This window comes from Electrona antarctica, assembly GCF_951216825.1.
Source record: "Electrona antarctica genome assembly, chromosome: 9".
NCBI classification, from domain to species: Eukaryota; Metazoa; Chordata; class Actinopteri; order Myctophiformes; family Myctophidae; genus Electrona; species Electrona antarctica.
The window spans coordinates 46,715,604-46,739,791 of NC_136790.1; the positions used below are offsets into that span (position 1 = coordinate 46,715,604).

Below are 24,188 nucleotides of genomic sequence, written 5' to 3' on the forward strand. Positions count from 1 at the left end.
ACATGAAAAAACGAAAACTAAAATGAAAAACAAAAATTCAATGACTTAGCCTCGGTCAGAAATGGTCACATATAGACATTGGAGGCTAACGCTAGCATTAGCTGCTTCTTCTACGTTTTTGAAAAAATAAAAAAAGTTCAGTGAATCTCCCTGCATCCGGCTGGCAGACAAGCGAGTACCACTATTGGCCACACGGTGGCAGCAAAAGTGTTAAAGCGCTGTGCTTCTTTTTTTCTTTCTAGGGCTGAGACTGAAAGAGGATTGTCCCGAAAACACATTATAGAAGGTAAGCTCCATGTGTCACAAAGCCCAGCTCGGGAACGTAACTGCTGACTCTGCGTTAAAAATCCTAATTAGTCCCCCACGTCCTCTTGGGCTCATATGAGCCTCTGAGAAAGCTCAGGCAGTCGTGGGCTGCACTATTACACACACAGCCCCATTGTTTTGGGGCTGTGTGTGTAAGTCCCACTGTCCCATTGTTTTTGCCAAATCCTCATGACATAATTTTGTCATGATTTCTTTGTGTATTGACTCGACTGTTGTTGTCTGGACTCCATAATGTAGACTGTGGTGCTGATTTTTTGCGATGACTGGCCGCATCTGTCTGTCCGTCCGTCCGTCCGTCCGTCCGTCCGTCCGTCCGTCCGTCCGTCCGTCCGTCCGTCCTTCATTCCTTCCTTCCTTCCTTCTGTATGAGGCCTCAACAGCTGCAATACCGCTGGGTGACCTAAAGTGGCACTGTTGGGCCGCCTAAAAGGGCCATTCACCCTGAGCATTTTTTACTATTTTGAAAAACATTTTAAAATAGTTCAACTAGCCGATCTACATCGAGACATTGTGAGCTTGTAAATCGGCTATTTGAACTATTTTAAAGGGTTTTGCAAAATAGTAAAACATGGCAAATTAGTTTCGGGATAAGGAATAAGGGGTGGCGCAAGATGGAGCCCTTATAACTATAACTGCAGCCAGCTGTGGTGGTGTTGTTGAGCAGCGGTGTCCGCTGCTCAACAACTGCTCAGTTCACACGGGTGTCTTTTTTGTATTCTTATTTCTAGGTTTAAAAGCCTCACTGGAAAGACTGCAGTTAGAATACGTGGACGTGGTTTTTGCAAACAGGCCGGATCCCAATACTCCTATGGAAGGTAAGGGCTACAATCTCTCTACTATCATTGCTGTGCTTACTGGTGTTTGGTGAAATCAGCTATTCCTTCAAGAAATATGAGAGGGGAAGCCTCGCCGTGTTATGTAAGGGATAATATCTGGCTAGGTGGTCATTGTCAGGAGATAATTCACCGACAGGGAGTTTAACCACCGAGGCGAAGCCGAGGTGGTTACACTCCCTGAAGGTGAATTATATCCCGACAATGACCACCTAGCCAGATATTATCCCGCTTATTACATGGCTAACTAACATAAATTAATCCATTGATCCAAAACACAACAAAAAAAGTATTCCATAACTTCGCGCTGGCTGAGTCTGCCCAGCTGCAGGGCTGAAGCACTGTCGGAAAACAAGGAAGTGAGTTGATCAAATAGAATCCATTTTCGGGTCCAGCTGCTTCGTCTATTTCTCGCTCAAATGTTTTCAAAAACATTTTTAAGAGCAATGTTTAGCTGTAAATTACATTGTGTGTCAGTAGTGTGTGTGTTTACATGGCTGTTATGTTGGAAACGGCAGTAAATCAAGCGGGCGCAGCCGCGCAGCTGGTGGTGCTCAGAGGGTTTGATTAGGCAGCGGTCATTATACAGCGGAGCGGTCATTATCATGAGATAACTCACCGCTGAATTAAGCGATTGACCAATCAGAATCAAGCATTCAACCAAGCCATGTAATAAAATCTAGTAGTCTCTGCAAAAGCATTCCAGCAGCCAGCTCGTAGCATGGCTCGTTAGGCAATAGACTTTGAATCCGTACCTCCTGGGTTCGAATCCTGTTCACGCCATCATTTTTGTGTCCATCGCAAACGACGTGTATTTTTTTTGTTAAAAGTAAAAAAAAAAATTGGATAAAGTAAAGTGCTCTGGTCCAACATGCGCTGCGTCATGCTTGCGGTTATGTTTAGGTTTGGCGTTTGGGGTTAGTAATAGTAATGTCCGACATACAGTAGCCTACATGTCCACCCACATGCGCTGCGTCATGCTTGCGGTTAGGGTTAGGTTATAGGCAGGCCCGGCCCTTCCTACAGGCCGAGCATGCAGCCGCCTGGGGCGCCACCACCTCTCAGACTGTCTGCTAAAGCAGCTAACTCCACCACCTCTCAGACTGTCTGCTAAAGCAGCTAACTCCACCACCTCTCCCCCTCTCAGACTGTCTGCTAAAGCAGCTAACTCCACCACCTCTCAGACTGTCTGCTAAAGCAGCTAACTCCACCACCTCTCCCCCTCTCAGACTGTCTGCTAAAGCAGCTAACTCCACCACCTCTCCCCCTCTCAGACTGTCTGCTAAAGCAGCTAACTCCACCACCTCTCCCCCTCTCAGACTGTCTGCTAAAGCAGCTAACTCCACCACCTCTCCCCCTCTCATGGAAGTAAATGACAATTCTATAAAGTCACAACACCAACTTTGATGAGGCAGTATTGCCTTGTTTTCAAAATATAATCTTTTCTTCCCTGATGTATTTTACATTTTTCATGTCCTGCAAAATGACCATTTTGGAGTTACTGTAGGTGGTTTCTTCTAGTTACTGTAGGTGGTTTCTTCTAGTTACTGTAGGTGGTTTCTTCTAGTTACTGTAGGTGGTTTCTTCTAGTTACTGTAGGTGGTTTCTTCTGAGTTACTGTAGGTGGTTTCTTCTAGTTACTGTAGGTGGTTTCTTCTAGTTACTGTAGGTGGTTTCTTCTAGTTACTGTAGGTGGTTTCTTCTAGTTACTGTAGGTGGTTTCTTCTTTAGTTACTGTAGGTGGTTTCTTCTAGTTACTGTAGGTGGTTTCTTCTAGTTACTGTAGGTGGTTTCTTCTTTAGTTACTGTAGGTGGTTTCTTCTAGTTACTGTAGGTGGTTTCTTCTAGTTACTGTAGGTGGTTTCTTCTAGTTACTGTAGGTGGTTTCTTCTTTAGTTACTGTAGGTGGTTTCTTCTAGTTACTGTAGGTGGTTTCTTCTAGTTACTGTAGGTGGTTTCTTCTAGTTACTGTAGGTGGTTTCTTCTTTAGTTACTGTAGGTGGTTTCTTCTAGTTACTGTAGGTGGTTTCTTCTAGTTACTGTAGGTGGTTTCTTCTTTAGTTACTGTAGGTGGTTTCTTCTAGTTACTGTAGGTGGTTTCTTCTAGTTACTGTAGGTGGTTTCTTCTTTAGTTACTGTAGGTGGTTTCTTCTAGTTACTGTAGGTGGTTTCTTCTAGTTACTGTAGGTGGTTTCTTCTAGTTACTGTAGGTGGTTTCTTCTTTAGTTACTGTAGGTGGTTTCTTCTAGTTACTGTAGGTGGTTTCTTCTAGTTACTGTAGGTGGTTTCTTCTAGTTACTGTAGGTGGTTTCTTCTAGTTACTGTAGGTGGTTTCTTCTAGTTACTGTAGGTGGTTTCTTCTAGTTACTGTAGGTGGTTTCTTCTAGTTACTGTAGGTGGTTTCTTCTTTAGTTACTGTAGGTGGTTTCTTCTAGTTACTGTAGGTGGTTTCTTCTAGTTACTGTAGGTGGTTTCTTCTTTAGTTACTGTAGGTGGTTTCTTCTAGTTACTGTAGGTGGTTTCTTCTAGTTACTGTAGGTGGTTTCTTCTAGTTACTGTAGGTGGTTTCTTCTAGTTACTGTAGGTGGTTTCTTCTAGTTACTGTAGGTGGTTTCTTCTAGTTACTGTAGGTGGTTTCTTCTTTAGTTACTGTAGGTGGTTTCTTCTAGTTACTGTAGGTGGTTTCTTCTAGTTACTGTAGGTGGTTTCTTCTAGTTACTGTAGGTGGTTTCTTCTAGTTACTGTAGGTGGTTTCTTCTAGTTACTGTAGGTGGTTTCTTCTAGTTACTGTAGGTGGTTTCTTCTTTAGTTACTGTAGGTGGTTTCTTCTAGTTACTGTAGGTGGTTTCTTCTAGTTACTGTAGGTGGTTTCTTCTTTAGTTACTGTAGGTGGTTTCTTCTAGTTACTGTAGGTGGTTTCTTCTAGTTACTGTAGGTGGTTTCTTCTTTAGTTACTGTAGGTGGTTTCTTCTAGTTACTGTAGGTGGTTTCTTCTAGTTACTGTAGGTGGTTTCTTCTAGTTACTGTAGGTGGTTTCTTCTAGTTACTGTAGGTGGTTTCTTCTAGTTACTGTAGGTGGTTTCTTCTAGTTATTGTAGGTGGTTTCTTCTAGTTACTGTAGGTGGTTTCTTCTAGTTACTGTAGGTGGTTTCTTCTAGTTACTGTAGGTGGTTTCTTCTAGTTACTGTAGGTGGTTTCTTCTAGTTACTGTAGGTGGTTTCTTCTTTAGTTACTGTAGGTGGTTTCTTCTAGTTACTGTAGGTGGTTTCTTCTAGTTACTGTAGGTGGTTTCTTCTAGTTACTGTAGGTGGTTTCTTCTAGTTACTGTAGGTGGTTTCTTCTTTAGTTACTGTAGGTGGTTTCTTCTAGTTACTGTAGGTGGTTTCTTCTTTAGTTACTGTAGGTGGTTTCTTCTAGTTACTGTAGGTGGTTTCTTCTAGTTACTGTAGGTGGTTTCTTCTAGTTACTGTAGGTGGTTTCTTCTAGTTACTGTAGGTGGTTTCTTCTAGTTACTGTAGGTGGTTTCTTCTTTAGTTACTGTAGGTGGTTTCTTCTAGTTACTGTAGGTGGTTTCTTCTAGTTACTGTAGGTGGTTTCTTCTAGTTACTGTAGGTGGTTTCTTCTTTAGTTACTGTAGGTGGTTTCTTCTAGTTACTGTAGGTGGTTTCTTCTAGTTACTGTAGGTGGTTTCTTCTAGTTACTGTAGGTGGTTTCTTCTTTAGTTACTGTAGGTGGTTTCTTCTAGTTACTGTAGGTGGTTTCTTCTAGTTACTGTAGGTGGTTTCTTCTTTAGTTACTGTAGGTGGTTTCTTCTAGTTACTGTAGGTGGTTTCTTCTTTAGTTACTGTAGGTGGTTTCTTCTAGTTACTGTAGGTGGTTTCTTCTAGTTACTGTAGGTGGTTTCTTCTAGTTACTGTAGGTGGTTTCTTCTAGTTACTGTAGGTGGTTTCTTCTAGTTACTGTAGGTGGTTTCTTCTAGTTACTGTAGGTGGTTTCTTCTAGTTACTGTAGGTGGTTTCTTCTAGTTACTGTAGGTGGTTTCTTCTTTAGTTACTGTAGGTGGTTTCTTCTAGTTACTGTAGGTGGTTTCTTCTAGTTACTGTAGGTGGTTTCTTCTAGTTACTGTAGGTGGTTTCTTCTAGTTACTGTAGGTGGTTTCTTCTTTAGTTACTGTAGGTGGTTTCTTCTAGTTACTGTAGGTGGTTTCTTCTAGTTACTGTAGGTGGTTTCTTCTAGTTACTGTAGGTGGTTTCTTCTTTAGTTACTGTAGGTGGTTTCTTCTTTAGTTACTGTAGGTGGTTTCTTCTAGTTACTGTAGGTGGTTTCTTCTAGTTACTGTAGGTGGTTTCTTCTTTAGTTACTGTAGGTGGTTTCTTCTAGTTACTGTAGGTGGTTTCTTCTAGTTACTGTAGGTGGTTTCTTCTTTAGTTACTGTAGGTGGTTTCTTCTAGTTACTGTAGGTGGTTTCTTCTAGTTACTGTAGGTGGTTTCTTCTGGAGTTACTGTAGGTGGTTTCTTCTAGTTACTGTAGGTGGTTTCTTCTGGAGTTACTGTAGGTGGTTTCTTCTGGAGTTACTGTAGGTGGTTTCTTCTGGAGTTACTGTAGGTGGTTTCTTCTGGAGTTACTGTAGGTGGTTTCTTCTGGAGTTACTGTAGGTGGTTTCTTCTGGAGTTACTGTAGGTGGTTTCTGGAGGAGTTACTGTAGGTGGTTTCTTCTGGACATCAGAAGCTGCCAAACGGCTCATGTGTCTCAACTCTCTGCCTTCGAGACGGTGCAGAAAACAGTGTGATGCTTATTGTTCAGTGATTGGACGGTTGCAGTGCAGAGATTCAGATGTACAGTACAGTATGGTGAGAGATTCAGATGTACAGTACAGTATGGTGAGAGATTCAGATGTACAGTACAGTATGGTGAGAGATTCAGATGTACAGTATGGTGAGAGATTCAGATGTACAGTATGGTGATAGATTCAGATGTACAGTATGGTGATAGATTCAGATGTACAGTACAGTATGTTGAGAGATTCAGATGTACAGTACAGTATGGTGAGAGATTCAGATGTACAGTACAGTATGGTGAGAGATTCAGATGTACAGTATGGTGATAGATTCAGATGTACAGTACAGTATGGTGATAGATTCAGATGTACAGTACAGTATGGTGATAGATTCAGATGTACAGTACAGTATGGTGATAGATTCAGATGTACAGTACAGTATGGTGATAGATTCAGATGTACAGTACAGTATGTTGAGAGATTCAGATGTACAGTACAGTATGGTGATAGATTCAGATGTACAGTACAGTATGGTGATAGATTCAGATGTACAGTACAGTATGGTGAGAGATTCAGATGTACAGTATGGTGATAGATTCAGATGTACAGTACAGTATGTTGATAGATTCAGATGTACAGTATGGTGATAGATTCAGATGTACAGTACAGTATGTTGAGAGATTCAGATGTACAGTACAGTATGGTGATAGATTCAGATGTACAGTACAGTATGGTGATAGATTCAGATGTACAGTATGGTGATAGATTCAGATGTACAGTACAGTATGTTGAGAGATTCAGATGTACAGTACAGTATGGTGATAGATTCAGATGTACAGTACAGTATGGTGATAGATTCAGATGTACAGTACAGTATGGTGAGAGATTCAGATGTACAGTATGGTGATAGATTCAGATGTACAGTACAGTATGGTGATAGATTCAGATGTACAGTACAGTATGGTGAGAGATTCAGATGTACAGCATGGTGATAGATTCAGATGTACAGTACAGTATGGTGAGAGATTCAGATGTACAGTATGGTGATAGATTCAGATGTACAGTATGGTGAGAGATTCAGATGTACAGTACAGTATGGTGAGAGATTCAGATGTACAGTACAGTATGGTGAGAGATTCAGATGTACAGTATGGTGAGAGATTCAGATGTACAGTATGGTGAGAGATTCAGATGTACAGTACAGTATGGTGAGAGATTCATATGTACAGTACAGTATGTTGAGAGATTCAGATGTACAGTACAGTATGGTGAGAGATTCAGATGTACAGTATGGTGAGAGATTCAGATGTACAGTATGGTGAGAGATTCAGATGTACAGTACAGTATGGTGAGAGATTCATATGTACAGTACAGTATGTTGAGAGATTCAGATGTACAGTACAGTATGGTGATAGATTCAGATGTACAGTACAGTATGGTGAGAGATTCAGATGTACAGCATGGTGATAGATTCAGATGTACAGTACAGTATGGTGATAGATTCAGATGTACAGTACAGTATGGTGAGAGATTCAGATGTACAGTACAGTATGTTGAGAGATTCAGATGTACAGTACAGTATGGTGAGAGATTCAGATGTACAGCATGGTGATAGATTCAGATGTACAGTACAGTATGGTGAGAGATTCAGATGTACAGTACAGTATGGTGATAGATTCAGATGTACAGTACAGTATGGTGAGAGATTCAGATGTACAGTATGGTGAGAGATTCAGATGTACAGCATGGTGATAGATTCAGATGTACAGTATGGTGAGAGATTCAGATGTACAGTACAGTATGGTGAGAGATTCAGATGTACAGTACAGTATGGTGAGAGATTCAGATGTACAGTACAGCATGGTGAGAGATTCAGATGTACAGCATGGTGAGAGATTCAGATGTACAGTATGGTGCGAGCGAGGCGATGAGGAGGAGGAGGAGGGGGTGGTGAAGAAAATCTATTTTAAAGTGTTTCACGTTGGCCGGGCTGCGCGTTCAGCCTCCAGCGGACTGGGAGACGGATGTTGGAGACTGCTGCCGTGGTCTGGTCCAGTTGTTGTTTTTCTCAGCAAATGTTTATTTTAGTTTTAGTCACAGTCTTTTGAATAGTTTACATTTAGTTTTAGTCACCTTTTTTTAGTCACCTGGAATGTTTTCGTGTTAGTCTAGTTTTAGTCGACTAAATATCACAAGATTTTAGTCGACTAAATCTACAGTTGATTTAGTCGAGTTGCTGAAAATAGCAGATCTACAAGCTTGTGAGCTTGTGGATCGGCTATTTTCAGCATGCAACCAAGTGTAAAATGACTTATACTGGATCTCTTGTCCACTAGTCCCTTCCTAACATTTTAGTCTAGTTTTTATTTATTGACAAAATCGGCAGTATATTTAGTCATAGTTTTAGTCACCACAGCTTAGTTTTCTTCTAGTTTCCATTTAGTTTTTGACAGTGAAAAAAGGTAGTCGACGAACATTTTTCGTCTTAGTTTTAGTCGACGAAAACAACACTGGTCTGGTCAGAGTTCCCTGTGTCATCATCATCATCATCTCCCAATCCTCACAAAGCACTCCGTCCTGACGGAGGGCTGTGCACTCCGTCCTGACGGAGGGCTGTGCACTCAGTCCTGACGGAGGGCTGTGCACTACGTCCTGACGGAGGGCTGTGCACTCCGTCCTGACGGAGGGCTGTGCACTCCGTCCTGACGGAGGGCTGTGCACTCCGTCCTGACGGAGGGCTGTGCACTACGTCCTGACGGAGGGCTGTGCACTCCGTCCTGACGGAGGGCTGTGCACTACGTCCTGACGGAGGGCTGTGCACTCCGTCCTGACGGAGGGCTGTGCACTACGTCCTGACGGAGGGCTGTGCACTACGTCCTGACGGAGGGCTGTGCACTCCGTCCTGACGGAGGGCTGTGCACTACGTCCTGACGGAGGGCTGTGCACTCCGACATGACGGAGGGCTGTGCACTCCGTCCTGACGGAGGGCTGTGCACTCCGTCCTGACGGAGGGCTGTGCACTCCGTCATGACGGAGGGCTGTGCACTCCGTCATGACGGAGGGCTGTGCACTCCGACATGACGGAGGGCTGTGCACTCCGTCCTGACGGAGGGCTGTGCACTCCGTCCTGACGGAGGGCTGTGCACTCCGTCCTGACGGAGGGCTGTGCACTCCGTCATGACGGAGGGCTGTGCACTCTGACATGACGATTTCAGGCTCCATTGGGCTGAGAAATGAGCTCTGTGCACACGCGCCACTTTGGAAAGAGCTTGGGCCCCTTCCCTACTTCCTTCACAGGTGTTACCAATGATACTAAATGAAGGCTGTCATGCTGGTCAAACAGAGTCAGGGTGCTGCTATTGTGCATGTTGGCTCACTGGAAACACTCTGCTACACCAGTGGGTCTCAAAGTGTCCTTGAGTGGGTTCCAAATGGCCCCGTACGGGTGTGTAACTCTGAGAGTGTACAAAATTTACAAATGGTCCATTTGGTTCCATTTGTACACTCTCAGAGTTATGGGGGTCCTTGAAATTGCATGTGTGGATGTCCTAGGTGTCATAAGTGTTCATTAGTATTAGCAATGTCCCGATACACTTTTTTTAGCTTCCGATCCGATCCTGGTACCTCAATTTCTGTGTCCCCTGTGTCGGATCGGTGGTTAGACTGGCATATTCACCGATACCGATATGACCAAATAAGGGATACTTTTCCCGATACCGATACAGTATCGGGACATCTCATCGTTAACACCTGTGAAGGAAGTAGGAAGAGTTATTCTATGTGCCTATAGGGGGTGCATACTTAGTTTAGACTAGTCATTGGTTAGACATAAGGTTGGTGAGGGGTGCGTTAAAACTACCGGATTAAGGTTAGTGAGGGGTGCGTTAAAATTACCGGATTAAGGTTGGTGAGGGGTGTGTTAAAACAACCGGATTGAGGGGTGCGTTAAGGGTTGGGAGGTTAGGGTTAGGGTGAGGGTTTGAGATAGGTTGTAGGACTAATGACTGGTCTAACCATTGCATATAGCCCATTGTGGGTTCTGCCTGGGTGTAGAGCTGTTTGTTTATTGTTTCTTTCTTTCTTTTCTTGCCCATGTACCCTTGTAGAGATTGCAAATATAGTTCACAGTTAGTTCACTGGGACAGCTTTGAACTTGCCTTTTAAAAAGGACAGCAGCAGCGCGGCCATCTGGTGCATTTTGATTGAGGCTGTACGGTAGTGAAGGACCGGACCGTCAAACAGGGGAGGGTGAGCTGAACTGCTGTTCCGTCTGTTTCCAAGAACACTCTGTCGTAGCGTGATCCTCATTAAGCTTGCTGTGGTGGTCACACACGCTGGGTAAAGGCAAGCAGTACGTAGAAATCCTGGCTCATGCTTTGTCAGTAGCTAAAATACATGCAGAGTAATATCTGAGTGACGAACCAAATATAGCAAAAGAGGTGGATGTCTGCGATAATTGACAGTGAGGCGCAGAATGTGTTTCATCATGTCAACCAATCTGTAGTCTCACGTTGCCAGACTGCATGTTGACTCTCGTAATTTCCAAAATGCTTCTGTCACACAGTCTGGAGCAACGGAAGCTCTGTCATGAGTAAAATATAAATGCTTCTGTCACACAGTCTGGAGCAACGGAAGCTCTGTCATGAGTAAAATATAAATGCTTCTGTCACACAGTCTGGAGCAACGGAAGCTCTGTCATGAGTAAAATATAAATGCTTCTGTCACACAGTCTGGAGCAACGGAAGCTCTGTCATGAGTAAAATATAAATGCTTCTGTCACACAGTCTGGAGCAACGGAAGCTCTGTCATGAGTAAAATATAAATGCTTCTGTCACACAGTCTGGAGCAACGGAAGCTCTGTCATGAGTAAAATATAAATGCTTCTGTCACACAGTCTGGAGCAACGGAAGCTCTGTCATGAGTAAAATATAAATGCTTCTGTCACACAGTCTGGAGCAACGGAAGCTCTGTCATGAGTAAAATATAAATGCTTCTGTCACACAGTCTGGAGCAACGGAAGCTCTGTCATGAGTACAATATAAATGCTTCTGTCACACAGTCTGCTCTAGAGTGAAATATGACACATGTTTGGATGTTGTTGTCGTATTTGTATGTTTGCCTTTACAGAAACGGTGCGTTGCGCTGCGACGCGTTGTGAGCTTGTAGATCAGCTATTTTCGGGGCACAACCCAGCACTCTTTAGCTAGTGGAGATGCGGTGTACGACATTGGATTTCTTTTTTTTTATATTATATATTTGTTTTTCAAAATCGTACAAAATCTAGGTTCAGTACAAAGCAGCATTACAAACATTACAACATACCGACATTGGATTTCTAAACAAATTTGTTCAACGCAAAATACTGTGTTCCAAGTTCAGGAGACTTCGGAGAAAAAGCAATTCTCCTGAATGCTGCCTTCCGGCATGGCATGGAAAGGAGAGGCATTTTGCATCTTTCACCATGCAGTAAATGCTGCATTCGTGGTCTGGAGAGGGCAGTTGTTTTACAGACGGGTAAAAGGGCAGGGGCTGAAGCCCCCTTTGATGCCTATGTGTGCACGTCCCTGAAACCAATGTATGTTTGCCTTCACAGAAACGGTGCGTGCAATGACCCATGTGATCAACCAAGGCATGGCCATGTACTGGGGAACCTCTCGCTGGAGCCCTATGGAGATTATGGTGAGAATAAGTTGTTTTGTTAAGCCATTTCGCGTTAAAGGTTATGTACGCGACATCATCGTGCCAGGATGTTATGTGGGAACGCCTACTGAGTGGCAAGAAATGTATCTGGTCTTACGAGGAAAAGCTGGACTGAAAATATAAAAACGTCCTTTGGGAACAGTCAATGTTTGGGGTTGTGTTGTGTTAAACGTCATGTTGTTCTTTTAGGAAGCGTACTCTGTGTTAAACATCATGTTGTTCTTTTAGGAAGCGTACTCCGTGGCGCGGCAGTTCAACCAGATCCCGCCTATCTGCGAGCAGGCTGAATACCACATGTTCCAGAGAGAGAAGGTGGAGGTACAGCTGCCCGAGCTCTTCCACAAAATAGGTAAGGATTGGTTGGAACTAGAGCTGCATGGGGTCCGTCTGGGTTTTCAACCCTTTTCATTATCAAGGTCCATTTTTTATTTGGGATTTGAGGCACGGATCATCATTTTGATGAGATTTAGGGCTCTATTTTCATCCATGCTAAACCCCTTCTCCCTAAACTACTTTGCCTTTTTTTTTTTTTTTTTTTTTTTACTATTTTGAAAAACATTTTTGAATAGTTAAAATAGCCAATCTACATTGACACGTTGTGAGCTTGTAGATTTTAACTATTCAAAAATGTTTTTCAAAATAGTAAAAAAGGCAAAGTAGTTTAGGGATAAGGGGTTTAGCATGGACAATAATAGAGCCCTTAGCCTCTCAGACCCAAGACATAGAATATTTTGTTGTCGTTGATAAAATAAGATGCAATTCCATGTTGTATTGATGTGGTACCATTAGGAGAGATAACAGGCAAACATTGATCAAAACATTTTCGATGACGTCCCAACCGGAATTGACATTGAATGTTGCCCAGCAGACGCTCCCAGCCTGTGGAGCGATGCGATCGGTTTTGATATCAATAAATCTCCGTCCTTTTATTAATCTCCGTCCTGAGCGCTGGGCGTTACTATTGATAGGACGGAGAACTCCGTTTATGCCGCTCGGGGTGTTAATGATAATGATAATGATGGTGATGGTGATGATTTTGTGCTTATTTCAGGTGTCGGGGCCATGACATGGTCACCGCTGGCCTGCGGGATCATCTCGGGGAAATACGACAGCGGGGTGCCTCCGTACTCTCGTGCCTCTCTGAAGGTAATGTCCTCCACTCAGCCCAGCCACCCGCCTGCCCCTCTCTCTTTCTCCCTCACTGTTTTCTGTGTTTACCAGTAGTGGAAAAAGTACTCAATTGTTTTACATAAGTAAAAGTACCAATACCGCAATTTAGAAGTACTTTGTTACAAGTAAAAGTACGGAATTGAAAATGTACTTGAGTAAAAGTAATAATTGTGCAGAATGTCCCATTTCACAAGTTCAAAATGTGTAGAAAATCTATTGAAAATAGCCGATCTATAAGGTCTCAATGCGTCGTGTTGCGACGCATTGAGAGCTTGTAGATCGGCTATTTTCAAATTGCCAAAATGTATAGGGTTGAAGTGGTTAATGTATGTTTTCTAATCAAAATTTAAATCGTCAAATTAACTAGTAGTTTTCAAATATTTGGAGTAAAAGTTAAAATTTTGTCTCTGAGATGTAGTGGAGTAGAAGTAAAAGTACTGGAAATTGGAAATACTCTAGTAAAGTACAAATACCTCAAATGTGTACTTAAGTACAGTACTTAAGTAAAAATACTTAGTTACTTTCCACCACTGGTGTTTACACTGTCGTAGTGTCATCTGTGATGCCGTTGCCAATGTACTGTACCTCTTCTCACTGCCTTTACCAGTCATCTTAACGGATGTGTTTTTGTCTCTTTCAGGTTCCTAGAACTCTCAGTGTCCCTCTAGACATCGATATTGTCCTTTTCTTTTTGCTGAGGTTTGCGTGATCTGCGCAAAAGGACAGTTAACCCATTTTGGGCGGGAACCCCTTTTGCTGTTTTAAACATTATGTTATAATTTAGCTATTGAAAAATAGCAGATCTACAAGCTCATAGCGCGCCACCGAGTGGCGCGCTACGAGCTTGTAGGTCTGCTATTTTTGAAAAATCGTGAAAATATTTATTTCAGAAAACTGGAGGATTTAGAAGGATTTTTTTAAATTTTGAGGTCAGGCCTAAATGGGTCAAATGATAAGGGACAATATCGGTGGCACCCAACTGTATATGTTGAACTCTCGCTGTCCCTCTAGACATGCGTGTATATGTTGAGTTCTGTTGACGAAATGCGATGTGTGTTCCCAATGCAGTGCCTCTTGCTGTTTCATACCACTTGTCAACTGGCTTCACCACGGCGGTGCCGATTAGCGCACGCACGCACGCACACACGCACGCACAAACAACACGAGTAGACGCTATGTACCATATACAACCAAACACAAGGTGTAATGGTTAATAATAACTGAATAACTCTTATCACAGTAGAGGCTATTCGTTTGTGCATTTGTTGCTCGCCATCACTTCAGCTAAGTTGTTTCTAAAGGCTGAGCTCAGGAACTACGGAGCAACAGAAGCCGATATGAATGAAGAAAAACAATACGTGTTTTTCTAAAAAATATTCATATATGTACATATTTTACTTTCTTACTGCAGCAAAGCTGCGCTCAACATCAAGCAGCACCAGCACAGCCTCCGTCTACAAGTTACCACATTTTTCTTCTGTGTGTGTGGGTGTGTGGGTGTGTGTGTGTGTGTGTGTGTGTGTGTGTGTGTGTGTGTGTGTGTGTGTGTGTGTGTGTGTGTGGGTGTGCGGGTGTGCGGGTGTGTGGGTGTGCGGGTGTGCGTGTGTGCGTGTGTGCGTGTGTGCGTGTGGGTGTGTGGGTGTGCGGGTGTGCGTGTGTGCGTGTGCGGGTGTGCGTGTGCGGGTGAAGCTAGACTGTAACTTGTGGACTAAGCCCAAGTGTTTCCTGGTTCCTAAAAGTAGCTGTCCCATCTTGGTGTTGTACTTGGTGTAGTACTTGGTGTTGTACTTGGTGTAGTACTGTGTAGCTCTTGTGGAATGTGACACACATCCTCCTACACATCCCAACACTGTAGCTGTAGTGTTGCTTGTGTTTGTCGGTGGCATATGGGATACCTTGGGTATCTAATGCTAGTACTTGAATAACACAATGCTGGACCAACATTCTTCCTACTGTCTTTTCTTACACATGATTCCATTCCTCTAATCATTAAAGCTGATAATGTTTTGGTGAAACTTTCAACAGTTTTTTTAAAGTTCTATTATTCTGGTAGAAATCCTTGCTATAGAGTGTTTGTTCAGTAACAGAGGTCTCCCTCAGTCTCGGTCACATTATCCTTAAAGGTATATTCAGTGATTTCACTTAATTCAAATATCACTTAAAAAGAAAATCCTCCCTACTATAGAGTGTGCTGACCATATAAGGAGTTCCTCCCTGTCCCCAGTTAACCCCCCTGGTTAAAAAAAGAAAAAAAACCTTATAGGTTTCGTTTTGGGCTAGAGGGCCCAGCCTTCATCCAGCCAGGATGAGAGAGGCCTGTTGTTACAGAACACACACTATAGAAATGTTTGCTATTGGAATGTACTGTATCGCTATTTAACCACGTACGCTACCATAAACCCCTAAAGGTCTTCAGGTATTGAATTGGTATAAAACATGTTAGTTTTGTAAACACACAATACAGTTTCAGTTAGTTATCGTTTTTTTATTTTCCTTTTCTAGTTTTTATTTAACGAAAATGTTTATTTAATTTTAGTTTTAGTTTGTTTTAGTAAACTATAATAACCTTGCGTCCGACGCAGAAGACAGAGTCCGCGTGTTTAAAAGCAGGCCCTGGTCACACGAGGAGCCCCCCCCAGGCAGCACCCCGTTTGAGCAGGGCCGTGTTTTTGAGCATCGTGTGCTGGTGTTTTTTCAGGGTTACCAGTGGTTGAAGGACAAGATCTTGAGCGAGGAGGGCCGGCGTCAGCAGGCGAAGTTGAAAGAGCTGCAGGCGATCGCAGAGCGGCTGGGCTGCACTCTGCCCCAGCTCGCCATCGGTACATATGCAGATATACAACTCTTGTCTGCTGCTCTCTCTCTTTCTGTCTGTCTGTCCGTGTCCCTCTATATGCCTCTCGCTTCGTGCTCTCTCCCGAGGGCCGAGGGTTCCCCCCTCCCCACATCTGCTGGTCTGGTGTGCCTGCCTGTGTGTGTGTGGTGTGGTGTGGTGTGTTGTGCTGTGTGTGGTGTGTGTGTGTTGTGTTGTGATGTGCGTGTGTATCAGTTTCTAGAGATGTACTAGCCTGACGCACAGTCAGAAGCAGGGACGTGCACACATAGACGTCAAAGGGGGCTTCAGCCCCCTGCCCTTTTACCCATCTGTTAAACAACTGCCCTTTCCAGACCACGATTGAATGCAGCATTTACTACATGGTGAAAGAAATGCAATTGCCCTCCTCTCCTTTCCATACCATATACCGGAAGGCAGCATTCAGGAGAATTGCTTTTTTTCCCAAAGTCTCCTGAACTTGACGGCAGTCTTCCCCGATTGGTTCATTCACACCAACCAATCAAAATAGTAGGAAAGCAGATGACGTCGTTGTCAATCATTGTGGCTAACCCGGATGCTAACCAAACAAACGCAGTCAGCGAGCGCTACTACCTTGTAAACAAACGCGGTGAAACATGTCGGATGATGATGTTTCTAAAAACATTATTTATCGTAGGGCGATTTAATAGCCAGGTCGCAAGTTACCACTGTGGGGGTCAGCCATGTTTATCTACAAGCTCATAGTGCGCCACCGAGTGGCGCGCTACTAGCTTGTAGCCGGTCTGCTATTTTTGAAAAATCGTGAAAATATTTCTTTCAGAAAACTGGAGGATTCAGAAGACATTTTTTTAATTTCGACGTCAGGCCTAAATGGATTAATGGCCGTGGCTAGCGATTAAGGACTGGAGCCAGGCTAGAGAATCTGTATACTGTAGATATGTCACTTTATTAGAAAGGCGTTGCAAATAGAAATGACAGTAATGAATCCCGACGGAGCAGACATAATATCTACAGTAGTATGCAGATGTATGTGGTGGTTCTCCATCAAAATGCAGGTCGGTGCTTGGCGGCATTCTCTGGCGTATGTGTGTTACGTTGGGGGGGTGGGCGTGGGTCCCGGTTTCCCCCACATCAGCAGTAAAATGCAACACCAGACATAAATCCGACCCCGGTGGACATTATTGATCCGCCGTCAGAAGAGGCGTGCGAGTCTGGCGTTCCCGGCAGCTGGGCCGTTAACCCTTTTAGACCTGAATGTATTTTTTGAAATGTCTTTTTTTCTGAAAAACCTCATGTTTCTATATCAGTGGTAGGGCATTCACTTCTAGTCATTTTTACTAGTTGACTAGTCGACTAGTTGTTTAACTACCTATTATGTAAAAAATAAAATAAATTAAAAAATAAACTTTTTTCTTTTTTTTTTGGGAAATAAATATTTGTACATTGAAAAACTGTGTACATGGTGACTATAACTATAATCTACCTGATCTTGAGGCCTACCAAATCGGGAAAAAAATAAAAAAAATAAAACTTATTTTTATTTGTATCAACTAGTCAACTAGTACCAACAAGGTCGACTAGTGGATTTACTAGTCGACTAGTAAACTAGTCGACTAGTTGCTTAATGCCCTAATCAGTGGTGCTCAATATTTCATGTCAAGAACCCTCAAAATTATATGTAATTGGCCGCCAACCCCCATCTGTTGTTCCTGGGACCATCCCATCCCCCGGAAGCAAAGATTTGAGTTAAAAACGTTCGCTCCGAAAAAAGAATATATTCAAAAATTCGCGCCACATTTTCACGACTTTTCAAAAATAGCAGACCTACATACAAGCTTGTAGATCTGCCATTTCTCAATAGCTAAAGTATAACGTAACGCTTAAAACATCAAAAGGGGTTCCCGCCCAAAATGGGTTAAAGCGTCAGAGATGAGAGAAGCGCCGAGTAAATCTGGGGAACTCCACAAAACCATCTGGGTGAATATGCGACCGCACCGCCACCACCACCATCCGCCTCCTGGTAATGCTGTGCCATAGATTAGGTTTCACGGCCCATTAGCAGACAGCCCCGGTCTCCCCCAATTACTATAAATCCATAGGACGGTCCTATGAGCAAGCACGTGTTGTGATTTACCATCTCGCCCAAGTGCCACTCCACGGGGCTCTGTGATATCGAGTTAAAGCGGAGATGAAATACTGTAATGCCGCCGCTGTTTGAAGGAATTGACTTTGAGGCTTGGTCGTATAAGCAGTGGAACAGGCGAAGAACTTCAAAGTTGAAGTGTGGGGAACGGCATAATGTTGTGAAACGCTCTGTAGTTCCTGAAACCTCACGTTTCCTTCTATAAAGGTCTGGTGACATAGAAAAGGTTTTTTGTAAAAAAAATAAATAGGTTTTCTGAGCTCAATTGCGCCCCTAAAACCTGAACTTTTAACATTCAGTAGATTTGCTGTGGTCTGGGGTTTTCTGGCTCAAACAAATAATGCTCTGATGTGCCTGTGGACTGTGAGTCATGGCTCGTACACACTGCACCATATTTGCTCCGATTACGCTCTCGGGGGGGGGGGGGCATTTTTTGCGCTCGCCGACAAAACCCCCCGATCTGAGGCAAGATCGGGTTTTGATCGCCAAGTTTTTGCTCGCTGTGTGTGAAAGGAGCTGCGAGAAGATCCAGCGCCGATAAAAGCGCTCGCCGACGCCTTCCCGAGCGATTCTGAATATCTAGCAGGTTTGAACAAACATTTCGCCCTGCATGTGTGTAGCCTATTCCTGTGTGTGTGTGTGTGTGTGTGTGTGTGTGTGTGTGTGTGTGTGTGTGTGTGTGTGTGTGTGTGTGTGTGTGTGTGTGTGTGTGCGCAGAGAGAGAGGGTAGGGGGGCGTCCTGTTTCGGTCTCACGCTTGTATCACGGCATCCTGCACGTACGTGCAATGTCAAAATGAATTGGAATAAAAAACAAATCATGATTGTAGCCTATAGCCGATGTATCGGGTCTGCATCACATCTGGGTGAACTCTTGCAGTGTGTGATCCCTAGTCGCCGACCAATCGTTTAGTGCAGGGGTTCTCAACCCGTGGGTCGCGACCCCTCGGGGGGTCGCCAAATTATTTTAGGGGGTCCCCAAATTATTTTAAAAAAAAACACCAAAAGGGGTTCCCGCCCAAAATGGTTATATTGGGGGTCGGGAGGGGGCGGGGCGGGGGTCCCGAGACATTGCCAAAGCATTTCCGGGGGTCCCCGGCCAAAAACGTTGAGAACCCCTGGTTTAGTGTGAAAGCCACACAGTTTTGATAATTAAAAAAAAGACTCCTGTACTGTGAAATACATAACGATCTGATGACTCGCCGACTACTTTAATTAAAACTCCTACAATGTGTAGGGGCCATTAACAGTCCACAAATCCCATATCATAACAATTTGCCAGCAGATGTCAACTGTTGAGGGAACTAGTATAGTACCAACGAGGTCAACTAAGTGGATTTACTAGTCGACTAGTTGAACAGTTGACTAGTTGCTTAAAGCCCTACCCCAGGCGCTAGGATTCAAGTGGTCAATACAGTAGATGAAGTGAAGTGGAGTGTGAATGCCGTGGTTTGTGAACATAGTGGCTAGTGAATTGTGAATGATGTGAAATGTTAGCCCGTGGCTGGCTGGCTGGCAGGTTGCAGTCCTTGATTACCTGAGGCCCGGGCAGTCTTGTGATTCAGTGTATCGGTGATCCTGATCTTCTCTCCTGTAGTAGTAGTAGTTTGTCGTCGTCGTCGGAGGAGGAGGAGGAGATGGTGACTGGCCGTTCGATTGAATTACCCTTCAGCAAAACAAGCGACAACAAGGAGACAGTGTGTCACACGGCATGTTCTAAAGGCTTGTTAAGCGCTCACGGAGGATATGTGACATTTGCACTACAGGGCCAGGCCCTGTTACTCTGTGGGCGGAAGACGTGAGTCATGAGCAGTGGTGCGAAGTAGATAAGTAACATTTACTTCTAGGTGTGGTACAGTGCTGAGGTATTTGTACTGTATTACTTTACTTTTTAATACATTCTCACAGCTTTGAAAAGGGTGTGAAATAAAATTGCTCCTGCCCCTCCCCCCCCCAAAAAAACAAAAGCAAAAAATGGACAGCTGCCCTGTATCCAATGTGTGCTTCAGTCCTCCCCCCTACCTCCCCCCCCACAAAACTGCACACGATTTTGACCTAATAGATTGCGCAAATCACGGAATTCACAAACGTCTTGCAATAGAGAGACATCGGGCTGTGTGTGTGTGTGTGTGTGTGTGTGTGTGTGTGTGTGTGTGTGTGTGTGTGTGTGTGTGTGTGTGTGTGTGTGTGTGTGTGTGTGTGTGTGTGTGTGTGTGTGTGTGTGTGTGTGTGTGTGTGTGTGTGTGTGTGTGTGTGTGTGTGTGTGCGTGCGTGCGTGCGTGCGTGCGTGCGTGCGTGCGTGCGTGTGTGGGGGGGGGGGGTCAAGGTATGTACGTTTTTTTGATCGATGAATAAAAAACATGGAAGAAAGATTTGACCGTTTTCGTGGGTCGCCCCCCCCCCCCCACTCAACCGAATCGGTATGTGGGAATTACATGGAAATTAACAGCGTAAACAGAGGACTGTGTGTGTGTGTGTGTGTGTGTGTGTGTGTGTGTGTGTGTGTGTGTGTGTGTGTGTGTGTGTGTGTGTGTGTGTGTGTGTGTGTGATGTGGGAATGTCATGGGTGTGTTGTTCTTTTGTACATCTACAAGTGTTCGTGCCTGTGTGTGCGTCTGCATGCAAGTGTGTGTGTGTGCGTGCGTGTGCGTGCGTGTGCGTGCGTGTTATCTATCTGCAGCAGGCATGTAAATGTTGTCTACGGTCTCCCACAGCGTGGTGCCTACGGAACGAGGGAGTGAGTTCTGTGCTTTTAGGTGCGTCTAGCACCGACCAGCTGATGGAGAACCTGGGGGCCATACAGGTGAGACCAACATCCTGTCTGTCTGTCTGTCTGTCTGTCTGTCTGTCTGTCTGTCTGTCTGTCTGTGTCTGAGTTCTTGTGTCTCTTGTTCAATGTCACATTTGTGTCACATTTGTATAGTACTGTAGAGCAGGGGTTCTCAACCCGTGGGTCGCGACCCCTCGGGGGGTCGCCAAATTATTTTAGGGGGTCCCAAAATTAAAAAAAAAAATAAAAAAAAAAAAACTTTTTAAAAGAAAAAATGTCACGATTTTTCAAAAATAGCAGACCTACAAGCTCGTAGCGCGCCACTCGGTGGCGTGCTAGTACAGTAACTATCACAATACAATACAAGTATAGTTGCACCGCTCAGGTCACACAGGTGTGATTTAAAAAAAATAATGTGTCACCTGACCAGTGTTGATTTCGTCGACTAAAACTAAGACGAAACGTTTTCGTCGACTACCCTTTTTCCACTGACGAAAACTAAATGGAAACTAAATGAAAACTAAGCTATGATGACTAAAACTAATTAAATATACTGACAATTTCGTCAACAAATAAAAACTAGACTAAAATGTTAGGAAGGGACCAGTGGACGAGATCCAGTACAAGTCATTTTACACTTGGTTGCATGCTGAAAATAGTGAAAGTGAAGTCATTACGATGGCATCGAAGCCCGCCAAAATGCATTTTGTTCGACTAAATCAACTGTAGATTTAGTCGACTAAAATCTTTTGATATTTAGTCGACTAAAAACTAGACTAACACTAAAACATTCCAGGTGACTAAAATGTGACTAAAACTAAATGAAAACTATTCAAGAGACTATTATGACTAAAATCAAAAATGTGCTGCCAAAAACAACACTGCACCTGACTTGCTCGTTTGCCCTGTTAGTGTTGGAATGACAGCGTGGCCTCCTGGGCAGCAGTGGTGTTTGTTACATGCTCGGGTGGTCTTATACCGTACGAGTTAATAAGGTCAGTGGAGTGTCTGTTGACAGTCTGAGGAGTAGCTGGAGGCCGCGCGCTGCTTCCTTTCCCTCGTAAGATGCACTCGTTTAATGGGATTCTCAGTCCACAGGGGGGTTCATGTGCTCTCATCACATTATGTCTGGCCTGAGGTGGTGTTTTTTTTCCATTTCCTCTCAGTTCTTCGATTGCCGTGTATGTGTGTGTGCGTGTGTGTGCGTGCGCGTGTGTACACGCGTGCGCAGTACAGAGGCATCGTATTTAATACACGTGCCGTGTGTGCGCTCATGTGTGCACGTCTCATAGCCCCCTCAGTGCATTTGATATTTCATTTCTGAAATGCTATGCTCCGATTACCACAGGAGTTACTGTGTCCCTTCTACTTTCAGCGCTGATAGACATGAGCGCGTTCGTCCCTAATGATCAAAAGGCCTTCCCGGTCAACTTTTTTTTTGTGCCCCAGTTACACCGATGGGCAAGTGGAAATCTCACAGCATTCCTGGATTCATAGTGGAGATTATAGTGGAGTGTAAAACAGAAAATCAAACATGTGCCACACGGACAAGACCAAGTCTTTGCCACGGACACATTTTTGACATGTTGGTGACCCTTGCTTTTTCAGTGAATATTGACTCTCTCTCTCTCTCTCTCTCTCTCTCTCTCTCTCTCTCTCTCTCTCTCTCTCTCATATATATATATATTGTCACACCTGCAGGTTCTTCCCAAGTTGTCGTCGTCCATTACTCACGAGGTGGACAGCATCCTGGGGAACAAGCCGTACAGTAAAAAGGACTACCGCTCCTAACGCGCGGACGGAGGCACAGCCATCCCCCCACCCCCCTCATCGCCCCTGCAGAGGGCCCCCCCCCCCTCCCCAGCCTTTTTGCCTGATCCTCTGTTTGCTTGAGCTTTTTACTGAAGAATGAGACCCTGGGCCGCATGAGTCAGGCTGCCGCGCCTCACGGGCCAACCCAGGACCACCTCACGTTAAGAGTTATAACGGAGATATGATGATGAGAGAGAAGTGAGACAGGGGAGGGGGAGGGGGGGGGGGGGGTCAAGTTAACCTCCACAGGAGAGGAAGCGATGGAGAAAAAAACCAAGAAAGAAAGAAAACAAAGAAGAGTGGTTGTTAGGGATTTGCGCTCATAGTTAAATCAGTTTACTGTATGTTCGATTCAGCTGAAACTGAAAAGACAAATACCTTTTTCTTTTATTTTTTTTTAGGGAAAAAATAATACGAAAAAAATAAGCACACGCTTGCTTGGCAGCCAGATATTCTTTTCCTTATTGCTTTTTTTTTGTTTACTTTGTTTTGTTATTATTATTATTATTATTATTATTGTTTTCTTTTTTTTAAAGGAATGCATTCAAAAGGAAAATGAATTACGTTCATGCTCTATGAATATACAAGGGTTACTCTGTTGTCTGTTCTGTTTACAAACACCCAGTCCAGGTGTACAAGTCTGTTCTATAGTCGTCTCTCCAACAGCCCTGTTTGCAGCAGTGGAAAAAAGTACTCATCACATGTTTTACTCAAGTAAAAGTACCAATACTGCAATGTAGACGTACTCTGTTACAAGTAAAAGCCCGGAATTCTAAATTCACTTAAAGTAAAAGTACAAATGAGTAAAAGTACAAAATGTATCGGCATCAAAATGGAATTAAAAGTACCGAAAGTAGGAAGTACTCATTATGAAGATTGTACCATTTCATGTTTTCAAATGTATAAAACTCTTTTGAAAATAGCCGATCTACAAGCTCACAATGCGTCGCATCGCGACACATTGTGAGCTTGTAGATCGGCTATTTTCAAATGGCTGGAAATGTATACAGGCTACTGTAGGGCTGAAGTGGTAAAATGTATGTTTTGTAATAATAATAAAAATCGACAAAGTAACTAGTAACTAACGTCAAATAATTGTAGCTTAGAAAAAGTAACAACATTTGCCTCTGAAATGTAGTGGCGTAAAACTAAAAGTACAGAAGATGTGAAGTACTCGAGTAGTACAAAGTACAAATATACCTCAAAGTTTTAAGTACAGTACATATACTTGATTACCTTTCCACCACTGCGTGTTTGAGTGCTGTGACATTGATCGGTGCAAAGAGCCTCCTTTACCAGGCTTACACAATCTGCAGCATTTTAGCATAATGCCTATTACTGGGGATGATGTCTATGATGAGGAGATCATATTTGGAGGAGATGGGGAGGATCGGGTGTTACTGTAACCGATACGTCATCATTGCACTGTAAAGGGGCAACCCAGACCTTTTTCTTTGTTTGTTTCTCGTTTGAATGTTTGATTTATGCTACGGTATACGTTGTGCAGCGGTGTCTAAAATTGGGCGTAAAACTGTTTGGGGTCCCTTCGTGATCCCTTCTTCTGGTCTGAAGTGCTATAGCCTTGAAATCATCCTGGGGCCGGGCGCATACGTTGGTTGGACATACCAACAGTCGTACAGTCATTAGTCAGACAAACCCATGCGGCAGGTTAAAAATCACTCGTGCTGCAGGTTAAAAAGCACCCGTGGCTTCCCTGTGAGGTATAGGGTTTGGTGTCTGACTCATGGTGGGTCTGTCTGACTGTATGTCGGTATGTCTAACTTAACACAACGCCTCACCAGATCCTCCATCCCCCTCTCTTCCCTACAACCCATGATGCAGCA

The 24,188-nt window shown here is 43.8% G+C and overlaps 1 protein-coding gene across 2 annotated transcripts in view; it reads left to right on the plus strand.

The window, feature by feature from the left end:
* kcnab2a (potassium voltage-gated channel subfamily A regulatory beta subunit 2a) overlaps positions 1–23,878 on the plus strand; it is a 200,063-nt gene extending 176,185 nt beyond the window's left edge. For both annotated transcript variants that reach the window (XM_079510145.1, XM_079510144.1), the window contains 8 exons: positions 243–286; positions 1,056–1,142; positions 11,533–11,618; positions 11,868–11,988; positions 12,691–12,785; positions 15,508–15,628; positions 20,477–20,565; positions 22,234–23,878. In XM_079510145.1, coding sequence (XP_079366271.1) covers positions 243–286; positions 1,056–1,142; positions 11,533–11,618; positions 11,868–11,988; positions 12,691–12,785; positions 15,508–15,628; positions 20,477–20,565; positions 22,234–22,323 — 733 coding nt within the window. In that variant the 3' untranslated portion in view covers positions 22,324–23,878. The remainder of the gene's footprint in view (positions 1–242; positions 287–1,055; positions 1,143–11,532; positions 11,619–11,867; positions 11,989–12,690; positions 12,786–15,507; positions 15,629–20,476; positions 20,566–22,233) is intronic.
* Positions 23,879–24,188: the final 310 nt, after the last annotated feature.